Consider the following 20143-nt stretch of genomic DNA (forward strand, 5'->3'; position numbering starts at 1 on the left):
AGTCGTATCTTCAAACCCACCCCATTTGGACAACTGTGTCGTTCAGGAAGTGTTCACCCATCAATAAATAATTATGCGCCGTATGCTACGCCGCAGGTTGGCTAGTATATGATATTACAACAGGGTGTTTATAGCACAAAGTTGTCCCATCTGGTATTACGCAGAATTCTGCTGTTTAAAGCATTATAGATCCAAGGCTGTCCAATAGAGGTATGAAAATGGTTGCCCAAAATCGATCAAGTGTAAAACATTCCCAATACACCTGACCTAGAGATGCAGGTGCTTGATGACATCACTAAAAGTTTTAGATGAAGAATATGTAAATAGTAAATATTAATTAAATTAAGGCATGCTTGGTGTATCTTCAACAGAATGTATTCTGTAAATGACTCGCTTCCATTCCTTTTCTGTCATTTTAATAGAAAGATCTCTTTACCATCACTCCTTGAGATCATCAAAGGGTGAATTCCTTCAAATGTATTGATGTAGTCTAGAGAGGTCATCTTCATCTAAGCTACCCGATAATCACCTCAAGAGTGCATATAGGTGACTGATGAGGGGAAGCTGAGTAGGATGTATTGGGCATAGTTTCATATTTGTAAGTAGAAAACAAAATGTGTCGTTTGAAAATTAAATTTGGAGCATGATATAGTTCAACAGGTTTAAACATATTATCAATATAGCAGTCTCTAAATATCTGCTGACTTACATTAATTAAATACTTTATGGGTTATGGACAGCTCATATTGGTGATTATCATGTATAATGGCATTGGATTATGCGTCCTACATTGATTGATTGATTCAGATGTCTTACATAATGTATCCTTCATTGATTCCATATCTTTAACAAATGAAGATTGCTGGTAAAATTATGGTAATTAATGTTGAATGGAGAAAATTTTAAACAAGATTTAATTCCCAATGGCTAACCAGGCACATGTGGCTTAATAGATATTCGGGATTAGTTATAAAAAAGTGTGTTTGTGGTAATCACCTTAGATGCCGTTGTAGATTCCACTGTTCTAATATGAAACATAAAAGTTCATTTGTCCTCTTATAGCTGTGTTAAATGTTTCCTAGAATATCCTCACAAAAACATCTCTGGAGAAAATATCAATTTGTATGGAGGTGAGTTTTTTTTTTTTCCCTTTTTGTTTAAGTCCTCACCAGCTAGCATTAAGGAATTGGGTATGTAGTTGTGAGTTGGATTGGTGTGACATAATGATTTGACCTCCAAAATTAGAGGAGTCATAGTCTGAGATAACAATATGTTTAGATTTGCAAAACTTAGAGGGCAGTAAATCTATTGTTGTTTTAAAAAAGAAAAAATAGTTCCTGGCTTAGTATGATGATGTACAGGTCAAAAGGAGTATTATCTGCTGTTTGCGTGTAGAAATGTCCACAAGTCAGAGAGAGAATGATCATAAGCTCTGAGAATATTTTTGAATATGTTGTATTCAAACAGCTTCTTCACAAACACACCTTGGTATTTACACATCATTTGTGATGGATCAATTAATAAAAATGGAAAGATAAAGGACTCAGAATTGTAAAAAAAAAAAAAAAAAAAAAGTTGTTGAAATCCTGATGTCAACAGTATTTTAGCCTTCAGAAATGCATTTCTAGGCCACTTTACCATCTAGTGTGAGACCATCTTTAGGTCTTGTCTGGCATTTGTTAGTTAATTACTGCTGCTGTCCCAAAGCACTGGATTACATTGGATCACAAATGGAGACAGCTTTACAAGAGTGTAGATGGTGTCAATAAAAGAAAAAAGTCACACTTGAGGAAATGAAATATTTTATACACATACTGTATATTGAACAGAATATTAGATTGCCAGTAATAACCAGCAAATTAGCTCAATCTTAAGCAAACTGCTATAACAGTAAACATTCTTCTGAAGATCCCAGAGAAGGAAAAACCTGCACTATGGATTATTTTATTTAACATAAGTGACTTTGCTGGTGGTATTAGGACTAGGACTGTGACAGTAACTGGTATAGGCCTAACATTGATTTGGTCACCATTCACAAAGTGTCTGTTTTTGTATCTGGAGCTGGTCAATGGAACATCACCTCAGTGCCACTTGCTGAAGTTGATCTGACAGAAAAGTGCTTTCATTCCCCAAAATTGCATAGAAGAAAGAATGTTAGAAGTGCATCTTTCTTCTTGAATTAGTTTAACTTTTTTTAAAATCAGATTTCTGTCTTACATGCAGAAAAGAACAAGTCTGTGTATGGCATGGTATCTCCTTTAACTGCATGATTTAAAATTGATTAGCTGCTTAACTGAGCAGTGCTTGGAAAACCTGGTATACTGCTGCATTTTGTTTAAATGACTCGCTTAGTCAAGCTGTAAAACGTAGCTTCTGGCAGTAAGGGCAGGTGCCCTGATGCCACATAGTGCCACATAGTCCATAGTGCCTGGTGCACTTGATGTATCCTCTGAGAGAGACTGGTCTCATCTTGTTAAAAAAAAAAATGGATTATGTATTGTGTTTTTTATGTTGTCATATCCTGTGAAGTGAATATTAAAGAGAACTGCTCAGTGGTGCCATAGGGTTAGCACTGCTGTCTTTTGGCTCCATTGTCTAGTTTTCATTTCTTATTCTGGTCATTGTGGGTACAGAGATTGCACAGTCACCCTTGGATTACACAACAAGTACTCCCCTGGATAATTCTGGCTACTCCGTTTTTCTCCTTGATTTGTAACTTTAAGTCGGGCTCATATGTGTGAGTGAATGAGCCATGCAATGAACTGGCTTTCTGTCCAAGGCTGTTTACTGCCTCAAGTCACATGCTTGCTGTGACCCTTTAATGAAAGAAATGGTTTAGTAAGTGCATGGAAGCACACTGGCACTTAGATTCCAGATGAATTCCATCTCTCAAGCACTCTGTGTGAAATTTGTTTGTTCTTTCCATGCTTCTCTCTGGAATTCTAATTTTCTCACATAGGCCAGCTCTAACTTAACATGATGTGATAGAACGGAGGTTCTGTCCAAAGATGGGCCTTGCCATAAAACACTGCTCTGTGTGTGTGTGTGTGTCTGTGTGCGTGTGTCTGGTCTCTCTGTGCGATCTCATTGGTCAGTTTCACTTTGTTTGCTTAGTTTTAGAGATGATGACATGATAGTTTAGGAATGCAGATTTCCTGATTGTGACAATTAATGGAGAATTTCAATGACAACCAATATTGGGTCGCTAGTTACTAACAACATGTAACTTAAGTCCCCTTCAGAGGTGGGTAGTATCCGCATATATTTTGCAGGCGATGGAGGCCCATCTACTGCTGGTAGTCAAAAAGCTAACAAGGCACCATAAAATGACAGTCTAGTAAGCTTTACAGGAGTTTGATCGACAGATGAAGCGCTGGGAAAGGGAGTTTGAGACACCCGAGGTTACTGAGCAGAGGTGTGGGAGGAATGCTGCAAGTAAAATTAAGGCAAGACACATTGAGGCACCTGCCGACACGAAAGAGAGATGCAGGGAAAATATTTAATCAATATGCAGCACATTGAAAGTCTCCAGTGTTGTGCAACTCTGTACATAATGCAAAAAAAAAAATCTGACCATCCGTCTTATTTTTCAACCCATGTATTTGATTTGGAGTCATTGGAGCCATTTCTTATAAATGTGAGCAGCTTAGCAACAGTTAATTGAAAAACACCTAGAGGAGTGATGCTTAATTCTGGAAATGTGTCTTTCTTGCAAAATAAAATGTCATTAAAAAATAAAATAAACAGATGACAGATGTAATCCTACTAAATATTGTCTTGTCAGGAAATTTACATATGAATGAGCATGAAGGCAAGAGTATTCTGAATATGTTTTAGGATTCTAGATTTTAACAAAATAATTCTGTAAAGGGATGGTTCCACATTAGGCATTTTTTGTTCTATTAGTTGGATGTGTTTGACACATTTCAGATATTGCGTAGCAAAGACACCACATCTGCATCTGGCTTGTGAGCTACCATTTTGGCTTGGTGCCTCTGTCCCCGGCAGCTTTCCTTTTTTGTAAAGAGGTTTGTTGTCAAATTGTTCAAAAAGCTGATGCAAATTTATCAGTTTACAGAGCTGGGGCACCAAGGAGAATGTGACATCACTGGGTTTGGACCTAATGGGCCATCATGGAACAGTCTTGTGCTTGTTAAGTGAGAATCGGTGACACATTATGGCTTGAATTTGAGCCTTAAGTATAGTGGCTCTGATTGTTTTAATATGGAAATGGATTCACTAATCCACCAGATCAGATTAGTAATGTCCTACATTCAAGGAGAAAATTGTGTTACTAATCCAGGTGCCCCCCCCCAGCTATTTTAGTTATTTGCTTATTTACAGTATATATACTTGGAAAGAGCGTGTGTGTGTTGTATAGATTTAACATTTTGTAGTAGAAAGAATCACTTGGTATGTGCTAATCTGCTTGAGTTGTTTGCATTTTGGCAAAACACTGTTATGTTTCAACCATTAAAACCAATAGTTAAAATTTGGCCTTAACAGATATTATTCTTATGCACCATGTTGATATTCTGTTACCTTTTCCCCGCTTAAGCAGAGACCAGGGGTTCTCATTGTTTTGATCTGTTTTAGCAGTTAGTTTTTCATATACAGTATACAGTACAAAATAACTTTTTTTTTATTTTTAAACTCCAGAGGTTTACTTAGCTGAGACAAAGCACATGAACTCACTTTGTCCCTTCTTTTCTTTATTTAATGTTGTTTTTTAGAATTTTACACATAAACGTCTCAAACTCACCTAAGCAAATTGAGGCACTCAAGAGCTAGAAGCAGGATGGTCAGCAAAGCTTGTCTGACTGTGTGCCCCTCTGCCTCATATTTCTAATATTGAAATGCATTACTTCACAGAGATGGATGAGCAGCTAGTATGCTGTACCACTCATGTGGCCTTCAGTTCTGGTGGGTGTCATGATTTAGGCTGGAAATTAATGCTTTACCTTTAAGAGAAGCCATATTGTGTACTGTTGTCAGGGTCATGACCCTCATTTCTAGGGGTGGAGTCTCCAGGGTTGTGGCCTTGACTTAATCAGCAACCGACATAAAAGGTCAGCCTTGGCCATGAACCTTATCCGATCTGTGGATAAATCCTTGCTTCCTTTTGATTTATTTTGTATTTAATTTTCTAGTTTTGACTGATTTTCAACTCATTGCCTGTTTTTATTGATTTAGATTTTGCTTCTCGTATGGGTTACAGTTGCTACGGTTTATTTTTATTTTCTTTTGTTTTGCCTTTTGCCCGCTTCTCCAAGTTTACTCAGAAATTCATTATCTTGTTTTCCTGCAGAGTCAAAAAACAGTGTGGTTGTTACAGGAGTTCCCCCAACCAAAAACTATATTTTGCTTAAATGTTACTTTTCCCATTTCCTTTATAGTGATAGGTCAGAAAAATATTTAATCTCGTGTTTTCATGCAAAAGGAGGTAAGAGAATTTATGATTCAACAGCTGCTGCAGGGGGCCAAAAGCAGTAAAACATCAAACAACATCCATAAAAAAAAAAATCTCAAGTCACTCGTGTTGTATAATCCACATGCAAAGTCACCCAGTTGCTTACACATACAACGTGCAAAACAAGTGTTTTCATTAAAATACTTTTTAACAAACTGTTTCCAGAAACCACTTTCGTGAACAAGGAAGAAATGCGCACGCATGGATGAGCATCTGACATGAAGACCCACCTTTTTATTCATTGGCTGCCGAAAGCTTCATGTGCTGTGTGTGTACGGGGCGACATTTCTAACTCGCACAACATTAAAAATTATTCTTGCCTGTCACTATCAAGCACATGGGGTAAGTAATATTTGAACAAAATCATTTTTTGGATTGAGTACTCCTTTAATCATTGAGTTTGAGTTTTGGAATGGAGAACATAACCTCAGATAAAACAAAAGGCTTTGAGAAGCCAATCTAATCCCCATTTCGTAAAGTTCATGTGAAAAGCAAACACAGTTAGCTAAGCTTTTCAACATAAGGTTCACATATCAAGTTTTTCGGTCTGTTCCTTCTATTTCCTGGGTTGTCATACTCTGTATTGTTGTTTGTGGAGGTTTTGATGAACAGTTAAGCACTTCAGAGACAAGGATGGTTCTTTTCATGATACAAGTTACTCTTTTCAGTGGAGAGAACAAATGAAAAGTTTAGGCTTTATGCTTGAAACTCATCCCCTTTTTTGTTATACTATTTATATTTACAGAAGTAGAAGATTTTCTATGCCACATAAATAAAATGCTGCACATTAGTTAGTGGTGGTGGAAGTGGCTCCCCACTCATTAAAAGTGCTTTGAGTAGTGAGAAAGTATTAATATTATAGCAGCACCTGTAAATGTGAGCACACACAAGATATATAAGGTACATAACACACAATGCAGTAATTAAATTCAAAAGTTATAAGTCAGCATGTCCTTATTAATAAGTATGGTTAGTGCAACCACCCAGAACAGTTGACCAGTAGTAAAGAGTAAAGAGACAATTGGCGATTGATGAATAATCCTCCCTCTTCTATTACAAAGAACCGAACATGTGCTGCTACCATTGGCCCTCGACACTTACACATACACTGGGCCCTCTGCATCTGTATATAACAGCTGGTGTTGACTTGTGTCAGCATTTGGCACAGGAACTGAACCGTTGCTTTGCCTGTGTTGCCAACTCCGATATAATCCTACATGACAGCTGAGATCCACTGAAGCAATTCAGAAGCCTCAGTGAGGCTTATTTGGCCCTTCCAAATCTCTGTCCAACTGTTCATTTTTTTCTTTTCATTTCAGTGAGTCTTTGGTCTTCATATTATTATCCAAAATGAAGACCGTCCTCTTGTCATTTGCATAATCATCAAAAAAAACAATTGATTTGGATGTTCCCGCTCTGTTAATCTGGCACATTCACATTATCCTAATGTAAATCTTCCCCAGGACATTATTCAGTTTATTGTTCTTCAACTCTGCTACTACTGTGAGTCACTTTAGCATTCATATTCCGTGCATTGTTTCATTCTTTTGTCTGCTGTACTGTTTTTTGGATTGCTTCTGTAGAGCACTTTGTCATAGCTTTCATAATCATAGCCACCATATATAAAGAAAAGATTGTTTGAACACCCACCAGCACGTTGCTTTTTCATTCAGTTTTATGAGTGAGCTGACAGAAGTGCTGGGTAGATAGCGCTCCTTGTTGCTAATGGCTTTATTATATTTGCCGTCAGTTTTTGGACTTTTGTCCTCCTTCAGTTCTAGCCAGATACCACTTACTCATTTTTAGATTTAATGTTACTTACACACATGGCAGTGTTGTTCACAGGTCTCAGCCTAAATATGTGTTAAAGTCCTCATAAAATCTGAATCTGGTTTATGTTCATGTGTATTGCAGTGATGTATGTGAGTATTGTACAAGTTGATCAATTTGGTACATGCTTGCTTCTTTACAAAACCAGTGACGATTTAAAGAAGTTTACACCCAGGTAGGACATAGTGAGATGTTCTTGAAATACTTCAGAATTGTTACCTGCATCATTAAGACTTTCCCATTGTAAAATAATTGGCAAAACATTTTTATCCCTTTTGACTTCTTACTATGTACAAAAATAATGAATGCAACATGTGTGTATGTGTAGGGGAGGAAGAGGAGTGATCAGAAGCCTAAACCTGAAAGCTGTATGCTATGATGCTGATTTTGTAAATGACCAAAGATTAGCTCTTGTGTCCTAAAATATGTGAATTACACTTTTATACTGTTTTTGATTCATGGGATATGTTTACTGTTTAAAGACTAAGTTAACATGAATGGCTTAATTGACTTTTAAGCACTAGTGAACAATATGGCTTCTTCTCTCTTTCAGTACTAATGCTTATAATATAGCTGTTTAGTGTATGGCTCTTTAAAAGAGGAGACTTTACATTTTCAGCCCGAGTATTACCATTTACAGGATGCAATGCACTCAGAGAGCATTCGTACAGTTCATGAGGAAAAGTGTATAATCTCGGAGTGCTTCTCCATCTCCCGACTTAATCTGAGGCCGTAGCAGAGCTGTTTTCATAAATGCGTGGTTTTTGAATTTCAATACCAAAAAATTATGAAGCCTTTCCTTTGCTTCCTTATAGGCTACATCCAGTTTTAGGTATAGATAGGCTTTGACAAATTCTTGTGGCACCCCTCTAGTAAATTTCTCCAAATATTTCACCCATTCTGAATTTGAAATAAGATTGTTGTCTACAAATTTATCAGATTTTGGCAATGATATAAGGATAAGTCACAGGATCGCTATTGAATATTGGCACATGTATGCTTGATAGATTAACAAAGTTAAACGTATCCCTTCAAGCACATTTTGATTCTGCTCATGACTGCTTTGCTAGTGAGAGTTTCTAGGTGGCGCTGCATCTTCTTCTTCGCATGGGGCTTTCTTCTCATTCAGTATAAGTGCTGGAATTGTGTGTTCTTTGCTTTTGTGTTTCTCGTACACTTTTAATCTTGCTCTAGATTCGAGATATATCAACCTGCAGAGCTATAGCACCATATGTCACCGCAGGTCTACCCCAGCAGTTTCAGGGCAGAAGTGACATCACCAGCCATTTGGTAGTAAACGTTTATAGGTCATCACAAATACTGGAAAGAGTTCAGTATCTGTCAGTTGTAGGAGAAAAAAAAAAAAGCTTTAAGGCTTAAAACTTTTTATGTAAATTACTCTATTTGACTTACTTTTTTAAAACGTTGAGAAAATGACATTGCTTGGGGATTGGCTCATCTTTATTTTCTATCAACTTCAGTGCTTTTTCTAGAGGTGCCTAAAATGGACATTTCTATCTTCATCTCAGCCTAATTTTCTGCCGAAAATTAAGCGCTTTTGCTCTGCTACTTATTATAAGTTTAATAAACTATGGATCTTAAGTTTCAGGATTGTAAAGGTACATCGGAAGTGGTCTTTGTAATTTGTAAAATAAACTACCTATTCTGATATTTATCACTATGGTGTACTGTTCAAAACAGAAATTAAAAGGCAGTATTTTTTTTTTTTTTTTTGCTTAGTTATTCCAGATACCTTAAGTGTGAGCTCCATTGGCCAGACCATCTCCAAAGTAGAAGGCGACTCTCTTCACGTGACCTGCGAAGTTACAGAGCAGACGTCCCAACACAGTCACCTCTCCGTTGCCTGGTTCCTGCGGGGTGCTGAGCAGCAGTCGGTTCAGGAGATCATTAGTCTGTCACGAGACTTTGTGTTGCGTCCAGGAGGATCCTACAAGCAGCGATACGCATCTGGGGATGTACGGCTTGACAAAACCAGCAGTACCACCTATAAGCTGACCATCTATAGAATGCAGCCTGCTGATCATGGAGAGATCTTCTGTGAGGCAGCTGAATGGATTCAAGAGCCAGACCGAACTTGGTTTGCAATGACCAAGAAACAAAGCAACAAGACGGTGGTCACGGTGCAGGCAGCAGGTATGATAGACCCAGCCTTATTCACTTAATGTATCACTTCATTTTCAAACATTTCATTTCAATTTGGACTTTGAATGATATTTACCATTGACTGTACCATCGTAAGTGATTTTTATAAGATATCATTTATTTGGTGGACACAAGCATGCATCAATTTAGTTCAATTCACTAATGAGGTTATTTATGATACACAGTTAATAAGATGGATTATGAGAGCTCAAACGTTTTTAAAGTCCAAATTTGACATTAGCTCACTGTGAATATCATCTCATATTACAGCCTTTTGTACATTATTTCCATATGTTTACTTTTGTATACGCAAGATTCAATTTATTTAGGAAGCATAATCAACAAACTAAACGTTACATTTTTCTCTCTTCAAGAACCACTCTACTGAGTAATGAAAAAGGTTCTTTAGCTGATAAAATTTCATTAAAAAGGCTTTCGACTTAAAGTGAAGTGAAACCTCTTCAGTGAATAAAAGTGAAGCATTTTATAGTCTGTAAAACAATGGATTCTTTTCTCCTCGGTTATATGCTGCTTTTTCATAGTTATTCAGACATAAATGAGAAGATTGTATTTACTAAAAGCATGGATAAATGGATTTACCTAAATAGGCAGATGGTGTCTTGAAAGAAACGAACAGACCTTAACTGTACTTTCATGAGAATCATTTATAATAGCTCATGTTTTTGCCAACATATGTTTTATGCTTAAAGAATATGTCAAAAATAAAAAGCATATCATAGTAAAGACGTATAGAGGAATGTTACCTGCATCAATAGCAGAACAGAGATGGCGCACCAAGTGCAGTGAGAATTCTCAGTCTCTTTTTGATTTTTCTTCCACAGTTAATTGACTTTGAAAGCCTTAGTTACAACTGTAGTGTATCCTTACTTCCAGACCCATGGTTAGAGCAAAAATGTCTCTGTCCACATAAAATATAACATCTAAATCTTGTTGTAACCAATATTTGTATCTGTCTTGGAAATTGTGACACCAGCTAGGTGATGTATACTACTAAACTGTTTCTAGCTGTCTATGTGAAATTATTAAAACCTGCTATAGGGATCTACAGCTATTAAATAATAAGAGTAAGGTAGGTGGATTCCTGAATGCATGAATTATTAAGTTATGTCTGTCTTTCTGTAGAAAGCTTGTTAGAAAACTTTAACAAGTTACAGACAAACCAATATAGCTCCTACAGCTACTTCTAAGGTGTTCTCTCAATATTTAGCATTAGGATATTAAGCAATTGAACAGATAAGCCACAATAATGTAACATAACATTCTTAAACCTGCTTAATCCCATTCAGGGTCATGAAATACTGAATCCTATTTTGGTAATTTTGGCTGCATTACAGAAACTAGCCATCGACAGGGTGCCAGCCCATCAATAGGCCCACGTTAATACCCACATTTGGGCAGAGCTAATTTAGACTAGGCAGTTAGTTAACTCTTGGAAAAATTCATACAGACACTAGGAAACATGCACTCCAAACCCAGGAAACTGGATCAAGGAGACAGCAGCCTTAACCACTGCATCACTGTACTGCATTATGAATACTGCTGCTCTTGCTCGTGTTCATACATAGTACATAATCTAGGCATCATTTACTAACAAGTTTATTTTTTTACTTCAGAAGTAGAAATTGCAAATTTATTTTTGCAGTGTCTTCCAGTTTTTACAAATGTTTTTAACAAGCTATGGTTAGCATACAGCTGCGTTGGCAAATACAATTAGATACACAAAAAGCTTATCAAATACAGCTCCAAATTATGCTTTAATTAGCAATGGCCGTTTTCATCCTTCTTCGTTCCCAGCATGTTTCTGGGGTGTTAATGCAATTAATATTTATTCCGTAAACAACTAATTGGTTTTAGGATCTCTTGTTTTGAATGAGCTTTCCCAGGAAGGTAAAGCATGTGTAAATTAGTGTCAAATTTACCATAGAAAAGGTGAAGTGTGTATGATTGCACCTTAAGTGTATGACACAAATAGGACCAAAATGAATCAAAAGTGATATTCTTAATTAAGTAGTGTTTTTGAAATAATAGGGAACACCTAACAAGAAATGAACAAAGAAAAGACACAATTAAATGCGTAACCTTAATGTCTGAAAAGCCCCAAATCTTTACCTCTAAATACTGTAATAAACTCAAAATAAGACATTCTTTTCACAGATCCTAGAGAGATACTAGAAGATAAGTTTCAAGTCTTGGTTAATTTAATCAAAAGGATAATATAACGTTGCTAAATTATGCAGAACTCTAAATAAACATAAATTTGTAATGATGCCCGATTTATGCTGCTCTGTTTTCATATAATCACTGATCAAATGCTTATCTCTGTGTGTTTATGCACAAATAGCTGATTCTGACCGTACATTTCTAAGATTCACTCTCAGATGTTGGTATCTTAGGATGTTTAATATTGATTTACATTTACATGAAAAGAGTTCCAGTTGAATTTGGCAAAGTCTTATCCAAATTTACATTATGCCAAGGGCATAAACATCTGATCTGACGTGTTCCAAAAATGAGTAACATAAATCACAATTGAGAGAAAGTTTGAAAGTGGCCATAGCCAATCTCATCATTTATAATTTTTTAATTCAGACCAGGATGGAAACTTCATAGAGATGATAATACTGCATGGAACCCTGCAACTGATAGCTTTATTGTTCAATGCTGAAAGAAACAATGGTGATATGCCTGGAGCAAATACTGTTTCAGTGTATATTCACATAGTGTATGCTGAATACATTTGGAAGTTTTCAGTGACTGCACATAATCAATATGACATACAGAGTGATCACTAAGAAAAAGAAGAAAACTAGTGGGCACCTCACAGGTTAAATAACTCTGTTATCATAAACAATCTTAATTAAAATGCATATCCTACATGTCAAACTGGAAAGCTAATTTTAAATTCAGAGATGTGTTATCAGCATGGTAGTGTGACGATGCAGGTTCTGCTCCACCTCCCATCATGCTTTCAGGAGCCTTTGAACCCTGCACCGTCGGTAATGTCACTGATGAGCTTGGCAGTGAGGCACAACAAATGGAGCAAGGGGATGGTGTAAAAAAAAGTGCAAACATGCTTTTATTAAAAATCAAAACAGTGTCCAAACAAAAGTGCAGTGCATCAAAAATCATTAAATAAATAATCCATTATAATTGAAACATGGAGGTTAAAACAATAAATAAATCCTTTAAAATGAGGTTAAAACAATGGCATGAAGCAGTCCTTTAAAAACACAAAGCCCAATGTCTTCTTTTACCTGGCAGCTCCCCTGCTTCTCCCATCAGGCTTCTCAACAGGGGAATCGCCCTTCCTGCAGCTGACCTTCTTTCCATTCCTGATTTGGAGGCTTCCCGATCACTGGCTTCGGTTTAGCACTCTCCAGACCGAGACTTGGCTTTTCCCCAACAGCCAGGACGCTCACGTTGGGGAATCCATCACCCAAGCCTCCAGACTCCCGCTGTCTTCTGCGGTGAGCCGCCCTTCTGTTGGTCACTGGCGCTCCTCAGAATGCTCAGCGGGAGCGACCACTACCAACTGCCCTAGGTGTTGGCCAAACACCCCGCTAGGGCTCACTGTCCAGCTGCCTATGAGCACTCACTTGCTCGCTCTCTCTCCTCGCTGCTTCTGCAACCTCCATTTCTTTCTTTTTTTTCTTCCTTGTTTCTTCATCTAGCCGCCTTGCACTTCTGTACTGTATATTACGGGGACGTGGATCAGCTGTGGCAATCAACAGCTCCCGGGAACAATTACGGATGCAGACGATTCCTCACCTGTGCACTTAAGTGAGAATCGCCAGCATCAACGAATCACCTCGGGAACCGATCCGCCCCACTTACCACACCCTCCTCTCTAAGCCGCGAGTGCAGCGATTATTTAAAACTGGCCCTTTTGACATGACCTGTGGACCCACTATACCACAGGCAGTTCTTATATTACAGATGATTATAATTGTTCCCACATTCTCATTGAGAATAGAATATACAAAATAATATCTAAAAACTAATAGCAATTTTATGACCACTAGTTTTCAGGCAGTCTTGTCTATGTTTTAAATCACTTATAGTTTTATGAACAAAGTACCACTTTCATGTTTGAATGTGGCCAGGAAATAATGATTCCCTTTTATGTGAGAGGCACAGCCAAACACCAACAGACAGCAAAGGCTCAAATTAATAGCAAGTTAAAGGAAGATTACTAAGTGGAGCTATAAATGAGTAAATCTTCTGCCAGGAATAACTGTGAAAGCTCCATGCCTTTTGCTTTTGACATGACACTTTTACATGCTGTAGTAGATGCCTAGATTTTTATGGCTAACCGCAGAGAAAAGCTGTGAGCTGCAGTTCTGGTCACCATTGCATACAACCATTAGTGTGCTGAGCGGCCAAAACATTCTTTCCATTGTTGGTTGAACTAATGGTGCCACGTTATTGGGTCTTTTCTGTTGTATTTTCCTTAGGCACTTGGGTGACATTCCTCAATATTTACTATGACTGCTACAATATATATATATTTTTTGTCAATGTATCATTAGACATACTGCAAAAATGTACTGATTTCTTTTCTCTTCGATTTAACAGATAAGGAGTTCAGCATCCAGATAAACACAGAGCGACGTACGTATATCGCTGGAGAACCTCTGGAGCTAAGGTGCATTATAGATGCTCAGAACACACCTGAACGTTATTTCACAGTGTCCTGGGTGTTCAGCAGCACTCAAGTAGCCATAATGGGCCCCAACGCTGTCCCGGTCTTCAGTGGTGAGTACATTCACCGAGAAAGTGCTGGACAGCTTACTTTCCGCAAAGAGAGTGACTCTGTCTACCTACTGAAGATCTATCAGCTACGACAAGAGGACAGTGGAAAATATATTTGCAGAGTCACCGAGCGGGAGAAAACGGTCACTGGAGATTTTATTGACAAAAATAAGAGGTCCAGGAATGTCCCCATTACAGTCCAGCCATTAAGTAAGTATGACAGGCTTTTGTTGGTGTCCTTGAAAGGAACTCTTGGCCAGATTTAATTTTCTATCATGAATATTACATTTTTGTATTATAAATGCATACATATTTTATAATAGAATTTCAGGATTCCACATCTTTATTTGAATATTGAACTTACAGGTCTTTAGGTCAACAGGTCAAAAATGACTCTTATATTCTCTTTCTGTGAAATCCTCATCATCATGGTGTTATTATTTATTCTGAACCACATCTTTAATCTCTATATAAAATCCAACTTCTGTCTGTATGTATGTCTGTCCGCTTTTCACGAGAAAACTACTTTTTTCTATAATTTGCGTGAACATTCCCGTTGATTCTGCGACTTCTGTGATCGCACTTGGTATCATAGTTTGCTTACAAGAGCGATTTATTTGCGCTAATCCGAGACAGAGGCTGTGGGCCGAGGGGAAGGGGAAGCGTGACGTCAGGAGTAGAGAGCCGGGTAGGGCCCTCCTCACTTACGTGCCAGCCTCCATTCGCATCGGTCTACCTCTCACCACATTTTGGAGTGTACCTTGCCTCAGTTTAGCTAGTGATACCTGCTTGTTTGTTTATTTTTAAAGATTGTCCTGTTTCACTATTATGTGGGCGGAGCTGCAGGGGACAGCTAGTATATAATAAAGTCCTAGAAGCCCAATTAGCTAGTCTGTTTGAATTTTCCATCATGGTATGATGCCATGAGGATATCAGCAGTTGCTGTCATCTAGCAACAAAAATAAAAAATATATATTGGAGAAATTAGATCATTCTGATACTAAAATATTTTATCTCATATTTCATCTCAGTACTGAAATATTTACTTTAGTATTTTAGAGCAGGTCATTCTGGATATGGCTATATTGTATACAATAAATCTTTTTCCTCTCATTATCCCCTTGACCCAAGCTCCCAATCCCCCCCCCCCCCCCCCCCCCCCCCCCCCCACACCAATCAAAAACAAAATCATATTATCATGAGCGAGTGCCACTGAGGAGTAGGAAACATCACTCTGTCATCGTTCTGTAATTCCACCTTTTCACCATGCACCATTAAAGCATCACTGACTGCATTTAGGGGCAAAGCATAAGGATTATTGAGTTGTAATATGCAGTGTGTTCTATTTGGCAATACAGATAACTGTAAAGTATAAAGCTTTTGAGTTATAGATTTTAATTATATCGTAAAAGTTATTACTTCTTCATTTATATATAAAAAAACAAGATAAAAAATTACTTCTTTAATTCATCAAAACCCTTGAATTGTTTAGACTTTTTTGTAGTCATCTGAACAAAGCAGTGAAAAAGTCTTTGTTGCAGTGACCAGGGACCTCTCACCACATCCTTTGCCACTTTGCTCATTTGCTGTCACACCACTTTTTAAGTTTAGTGAAACTTACAAATGTATATTTCACATATGCAATAATATATAGTAGTACAATATATCTAGTGATTTTTATTAAGTTCATGATCTACTTTCTAATTTTCCATTACAGAATATTGGCAAACTGGAGCTTATTTTACTAATTTTGTTTGTTACAGTTGTATTTTAAATAGCTTTTGGATTTTAAAGTATTATATTTTGGGATGATTTTTAAGTTTCAACAAGACTCGTTGCTTCTGACAAAGGTAGGAGGATGTAGGACTTTTGTTTAATCTTATTTTATGGAAGAAGACTTTGCTGCCCCGTGAGAAAAATAAAGTCTGCAAGTGGAATTAAATATGGCTACTTTTAAAATGCCACGGCAGGCCAGTATACTTACTGGTAATGTTAAAGTGAACTGTGGCAAAAGTGCTTTATTCTATTAAATAGAGATTCTTGTAAGATTTCTGTACATCTGTTGTGTCTCTGCATTTTTTTTTATTTCTTTAAAGCATAAAAGCATGACTTTAGTTAAAAAAACAAACAAATGTTTGGCATCCATTTCTTTGTAAAGAAATGTGTTCAGTGTATATATATATATATATATAATATATATATATATATATATATATATATATATATACACACTGTATATATGCTGTGTATATAGATATTTATATACTAATACTTGAATGCACCCTTTGGTATATGGATATACTGTATATTATTTTTAAAAGTCCCTGTGCTAAGGAGACATTATTACATTCTAATAATATTCTGGCAATGTCTGGATGCTGCTAAAATCACACTGCAGTTGTTTTTTGAATTCCCAAGTAATGCGTTTCGGCTCACTGAGCTGTCAGTGAACGGGTTAAAGGGTTAAATTGGGAGATGTGACCTGGATGAAAGGGTCCATATAAGCATAAAATTAATGTCAGCCAATCCATCTTTTGCTCTTAATCTTGACAATGTTCAATGGTCCATTAAACTATTACTGTGAGTGTTACACCTTGAATTCTTTCTAAACTTGATTTGTTTTTGCACTTTTTATACATTATGTGTCTAAACTCTGAACATTCCAAGCTGAAGTATTTGATCTGATCTGCTACAATATTTAGTTAAAGGTTAAAGTAATATTTTTCTTGATGTGGATGGGTACTATATTTGAGTCTTCCATGATTTTAGTCATTTCTGCAATGTTGCAAGGAAAGGTGGAAAGATCATGCTCAACAAATGTGAGTTGGAGCACTTCAAAAGCATAAATGGAGAGATCCCATTTGTGATCACACCAAAGACCTAGCTTCATGCTACATGGCAAGACCCTGAATTGTTAATGTCTGGCTGCATTTATGGGGAAAAGATGTGGACTTTTAAATGAAAAAAATAAATACATTAGTAGCATTTTGTTTGATCTAAAAGAGAACCTAAACACAATTGTTGTTGGATCCATCTGTTCTTTCCTCTGCATGTGTCAAATTTAAGGTTGTTGTTAAACAAGATTCAGTTTATTTAATGACGCTGTGACCAATGGTGTCATGAGGGAGAGCTTTTGGGGCTTTACTCCATGATTTCGGCATTCAGACCCTGATCTTCAAGAGCCCCCTTTTACCCCATGGACTTAGGCATCCTGCCTCTGACATTTGTGATCCCAACCCACCTTCATCATGTGCTGCATTCTGACATATGTGGAAACTTCATGGGGGAACTCCCCACTCCGCTGTTTGACTGAATGAAAACTCAAGGAAGAGCCCTCCTTTCTATCTAAAATATATGTAGAACTAATGGCTATATCAGAGGGGAGGCAAACCTCCTAATAAGCGCTAAAGGTAGCGACATCCCTGGCTGTGACAATGAAAGACAAAAGTGTGAGAAACCTTGTCCAAAGTAATAAAGTGAACCAGTTCAGTACTGAAAAAAAGGAAAAGCAAAAACCTTTATTTAATTTATGGTAATGGGTATTATAATAACAACACTACTTTAGTCACAGTACAACCTGTCTAGTTCTCTAACATTCAGCTAGTACAGCACATCTTTTATATGAAATTTAAAAGCAAATAAGTAGTTCAAGTATATCCGGATTATAGTCACGATTAGAATTTTGGTTCAGTTTAACTCTGACTTGCAATGTGAACTTTGATACCTGTGACCATAGCAACCCATACAATGAACAAGATCTGCTTCCACAACTAATGGCTAGTCAATACTACCAAGCTGTTTTAGACATTATCTTGAATTTGCAGCCTTTATATTACCAGATTGCATCTTGTTTCTGCAGCTGAACATGCATCTGCCTTCCTTGTGGGTACTCCAAAGCCATGCCAGACTACATCACAAACTGGCAACCAAGCATTCTTTATTCTTTGTAGTCGCAATCGGTATAGTGGCGCATCAGCCTGCTAGTCTAAATTATTGATCCATTCTTCTAAGAGATGTTTGTGCTTTTTATCTGGTGTGGAGGTTGTGCTGCCTTTTTTTTAACCCTCTGAAGCCATTGTAATAGATTTATTCAATCATTGTTTTTCCACTCACAGCTAGTTATTTCTTACGTTTTTCCCCCACTCTTAATATATTTTGGGCTAAGCTACTACTATAATTAATATTCATGCACTATTAAACAATTTTCTGTTTTAATTGCCTACAGTAGAATGGAAAAAGACTGGATTCTATGTAATTCAGCCCCCTCTCTCATTCTTCCTCTGCCATTTAAACTTGATTGCAGTTCTTTCCCCTATTGTTGATGAATGTACTCCCACATATCGAACCTATAATTGTGGCACTGTGTAGTGCTTGTCACATACCCAACTGTAAACCATAATATTTGTGGGAACTTTTGTAGGCACTGGTTTCAGTGTCATTAAGGTACACTTTCTCTTTACCTTCTTTGCTTGTTGTCTAACTATAATCTCCCTGCTACTTCCTTATCAGTGTTATAAAAGGTGCAACTGCCATTGAGAGGAGCACTTACAGGATGAACAAGTTCTGATCGTGTGTGTCATTAGAGCTCCCAAAAATAGGGAGGACGAATAAGAAAGAGTTTCAAAACCCAATTTATTAGAGTCTGTCTCAGATTGCTTTCTTGTTGCACTTTCTTTGATTCAATTGTGCAAATTCCATTTATAGGCCCCTTGTCAAGTTGCAGGTTGATTGTTTTATTTTCCTTACCAGTTGTCAACCACAACTTGGTGAAAAATTATTTACTCGCATGCCTAGTAATAAGTGCAAGAATGATCTTAAACAGTATATCAAAACTGAGAAATTTCATGGTGGCAGTGGGGTTAATCAACAGAATGGTCAGAAGGTAGGCAAATGTTGTTTTACTAAGACCAAAGACACTCCCAAAAAGCAAACCGAAATCAGAACTCATAATCTTTCCTTCAGTCACACGAAGCACTTGTAAATCTTAGTTTTTAGAACTACTTTTGCGCAAGCATCATTGATGTCAATAACATGGTAATGTAAATGATGCAGAAGTGGTGGTATCTATCATGAAAACACAATACAAAAATATTGCCACATTGTTGTCACAGATGTAAAGGTAAAAATACATAAAAAGAAAAGCAGTAATAACATATATACAATTAAAAAAATTTGGTTAGCTTCTAAAAAGTTTCTGATCTGATAGTCTATTTGCTATTGTAACATCATCAGCTATTAAAACGTTCCATTTAAATGGTCCAAAACTGAATTATATCAGAAGACTTTATAATATTTCTGTAGTTACAGAATATATTTCTCATTTTTATAACTCATCAGATTTATTGGAATACATCTCATTTGTGTAATGTATTAGTTACTGATTTTTAGCATTTTACTGCTTCTGTTCCTGCGTGGCATTTGGCCATAAATTATTTTTGGGTATTTGAAATTTTGTCAATTACTAATTTTCTATCCTTGTTTGTTTTTCCTATTTGCAGAAAGCAACCTAACTGTTTCTGTGACTGTAAATTCAAGTAATGTGCAGGAAGGTGAATCCATTTATTTTGTCTGTTCTGTGCATTCAAGCTTGGATAAAGGAGGCCGCTTTTCTGTGTCATGGCAACTGACAGACAGACAGAGCCAAGCATGGGATATAATGTCTATTGATCGGGATGGCATTATTCGCCCAGGCCCTTCTTACCGGGAGAGGAGCAGTTATGGTGAAATCCGAACTGAGAAGGTTCAAACAGAGACTTTCACTTTGACAGTCTACAATGCCCTGCCTAAGGATCAAGGACTGTATACATGCAGTGTGTCAAACTGGGTCCAAGGACCCTCAAATGAATGGGAAAAGGTTGGAGAGAAATCCGCTGGGACACCAGTCACTGTTACTGCAGTTGGTAAGCA

The 20143-nt window shown here is 37.1% G+C and overlaps 1 protein-coding gene across 1 annotated transcript in view; it reads left to right on the plus strand.

The window, feature by feature from the left end:
* igsf3 (immunoglobulin superfamily, member 3) overlaps positions 1–20143 on the plus strand; it is a 368295-nt gene that overhangs the window by 239894 nt on the left and 108258 nt on the right. Inside the window, 3 exon segments of the mRNA XM_028800732.2 lie at positions 9041–9454; positions 14060–14446; positions 19735–20136. Of these exon segments, the coding sequence (XP_028656565.2) occupies positions 9041–9454; positions 14060–14446; positions 19735–20136 (1203 nt within the window).

The sequence above is a fragment of the Erpetoichthys calabaricus genome, chromosome 4, assembly GCF_900747795.2.
Source record: "Erpetoichthys calabaricus chromosome 4, fErpCal1.3, whole genome shotgun sequence".
NCBI classification, from domain to species: domain Eukaryota; kingdom Metazoa; phylum Chordata; class Cladistia; order Polypteriformes; family Polypteridae; genus Erpetoichthys; species Erpetoichthys calabaricus.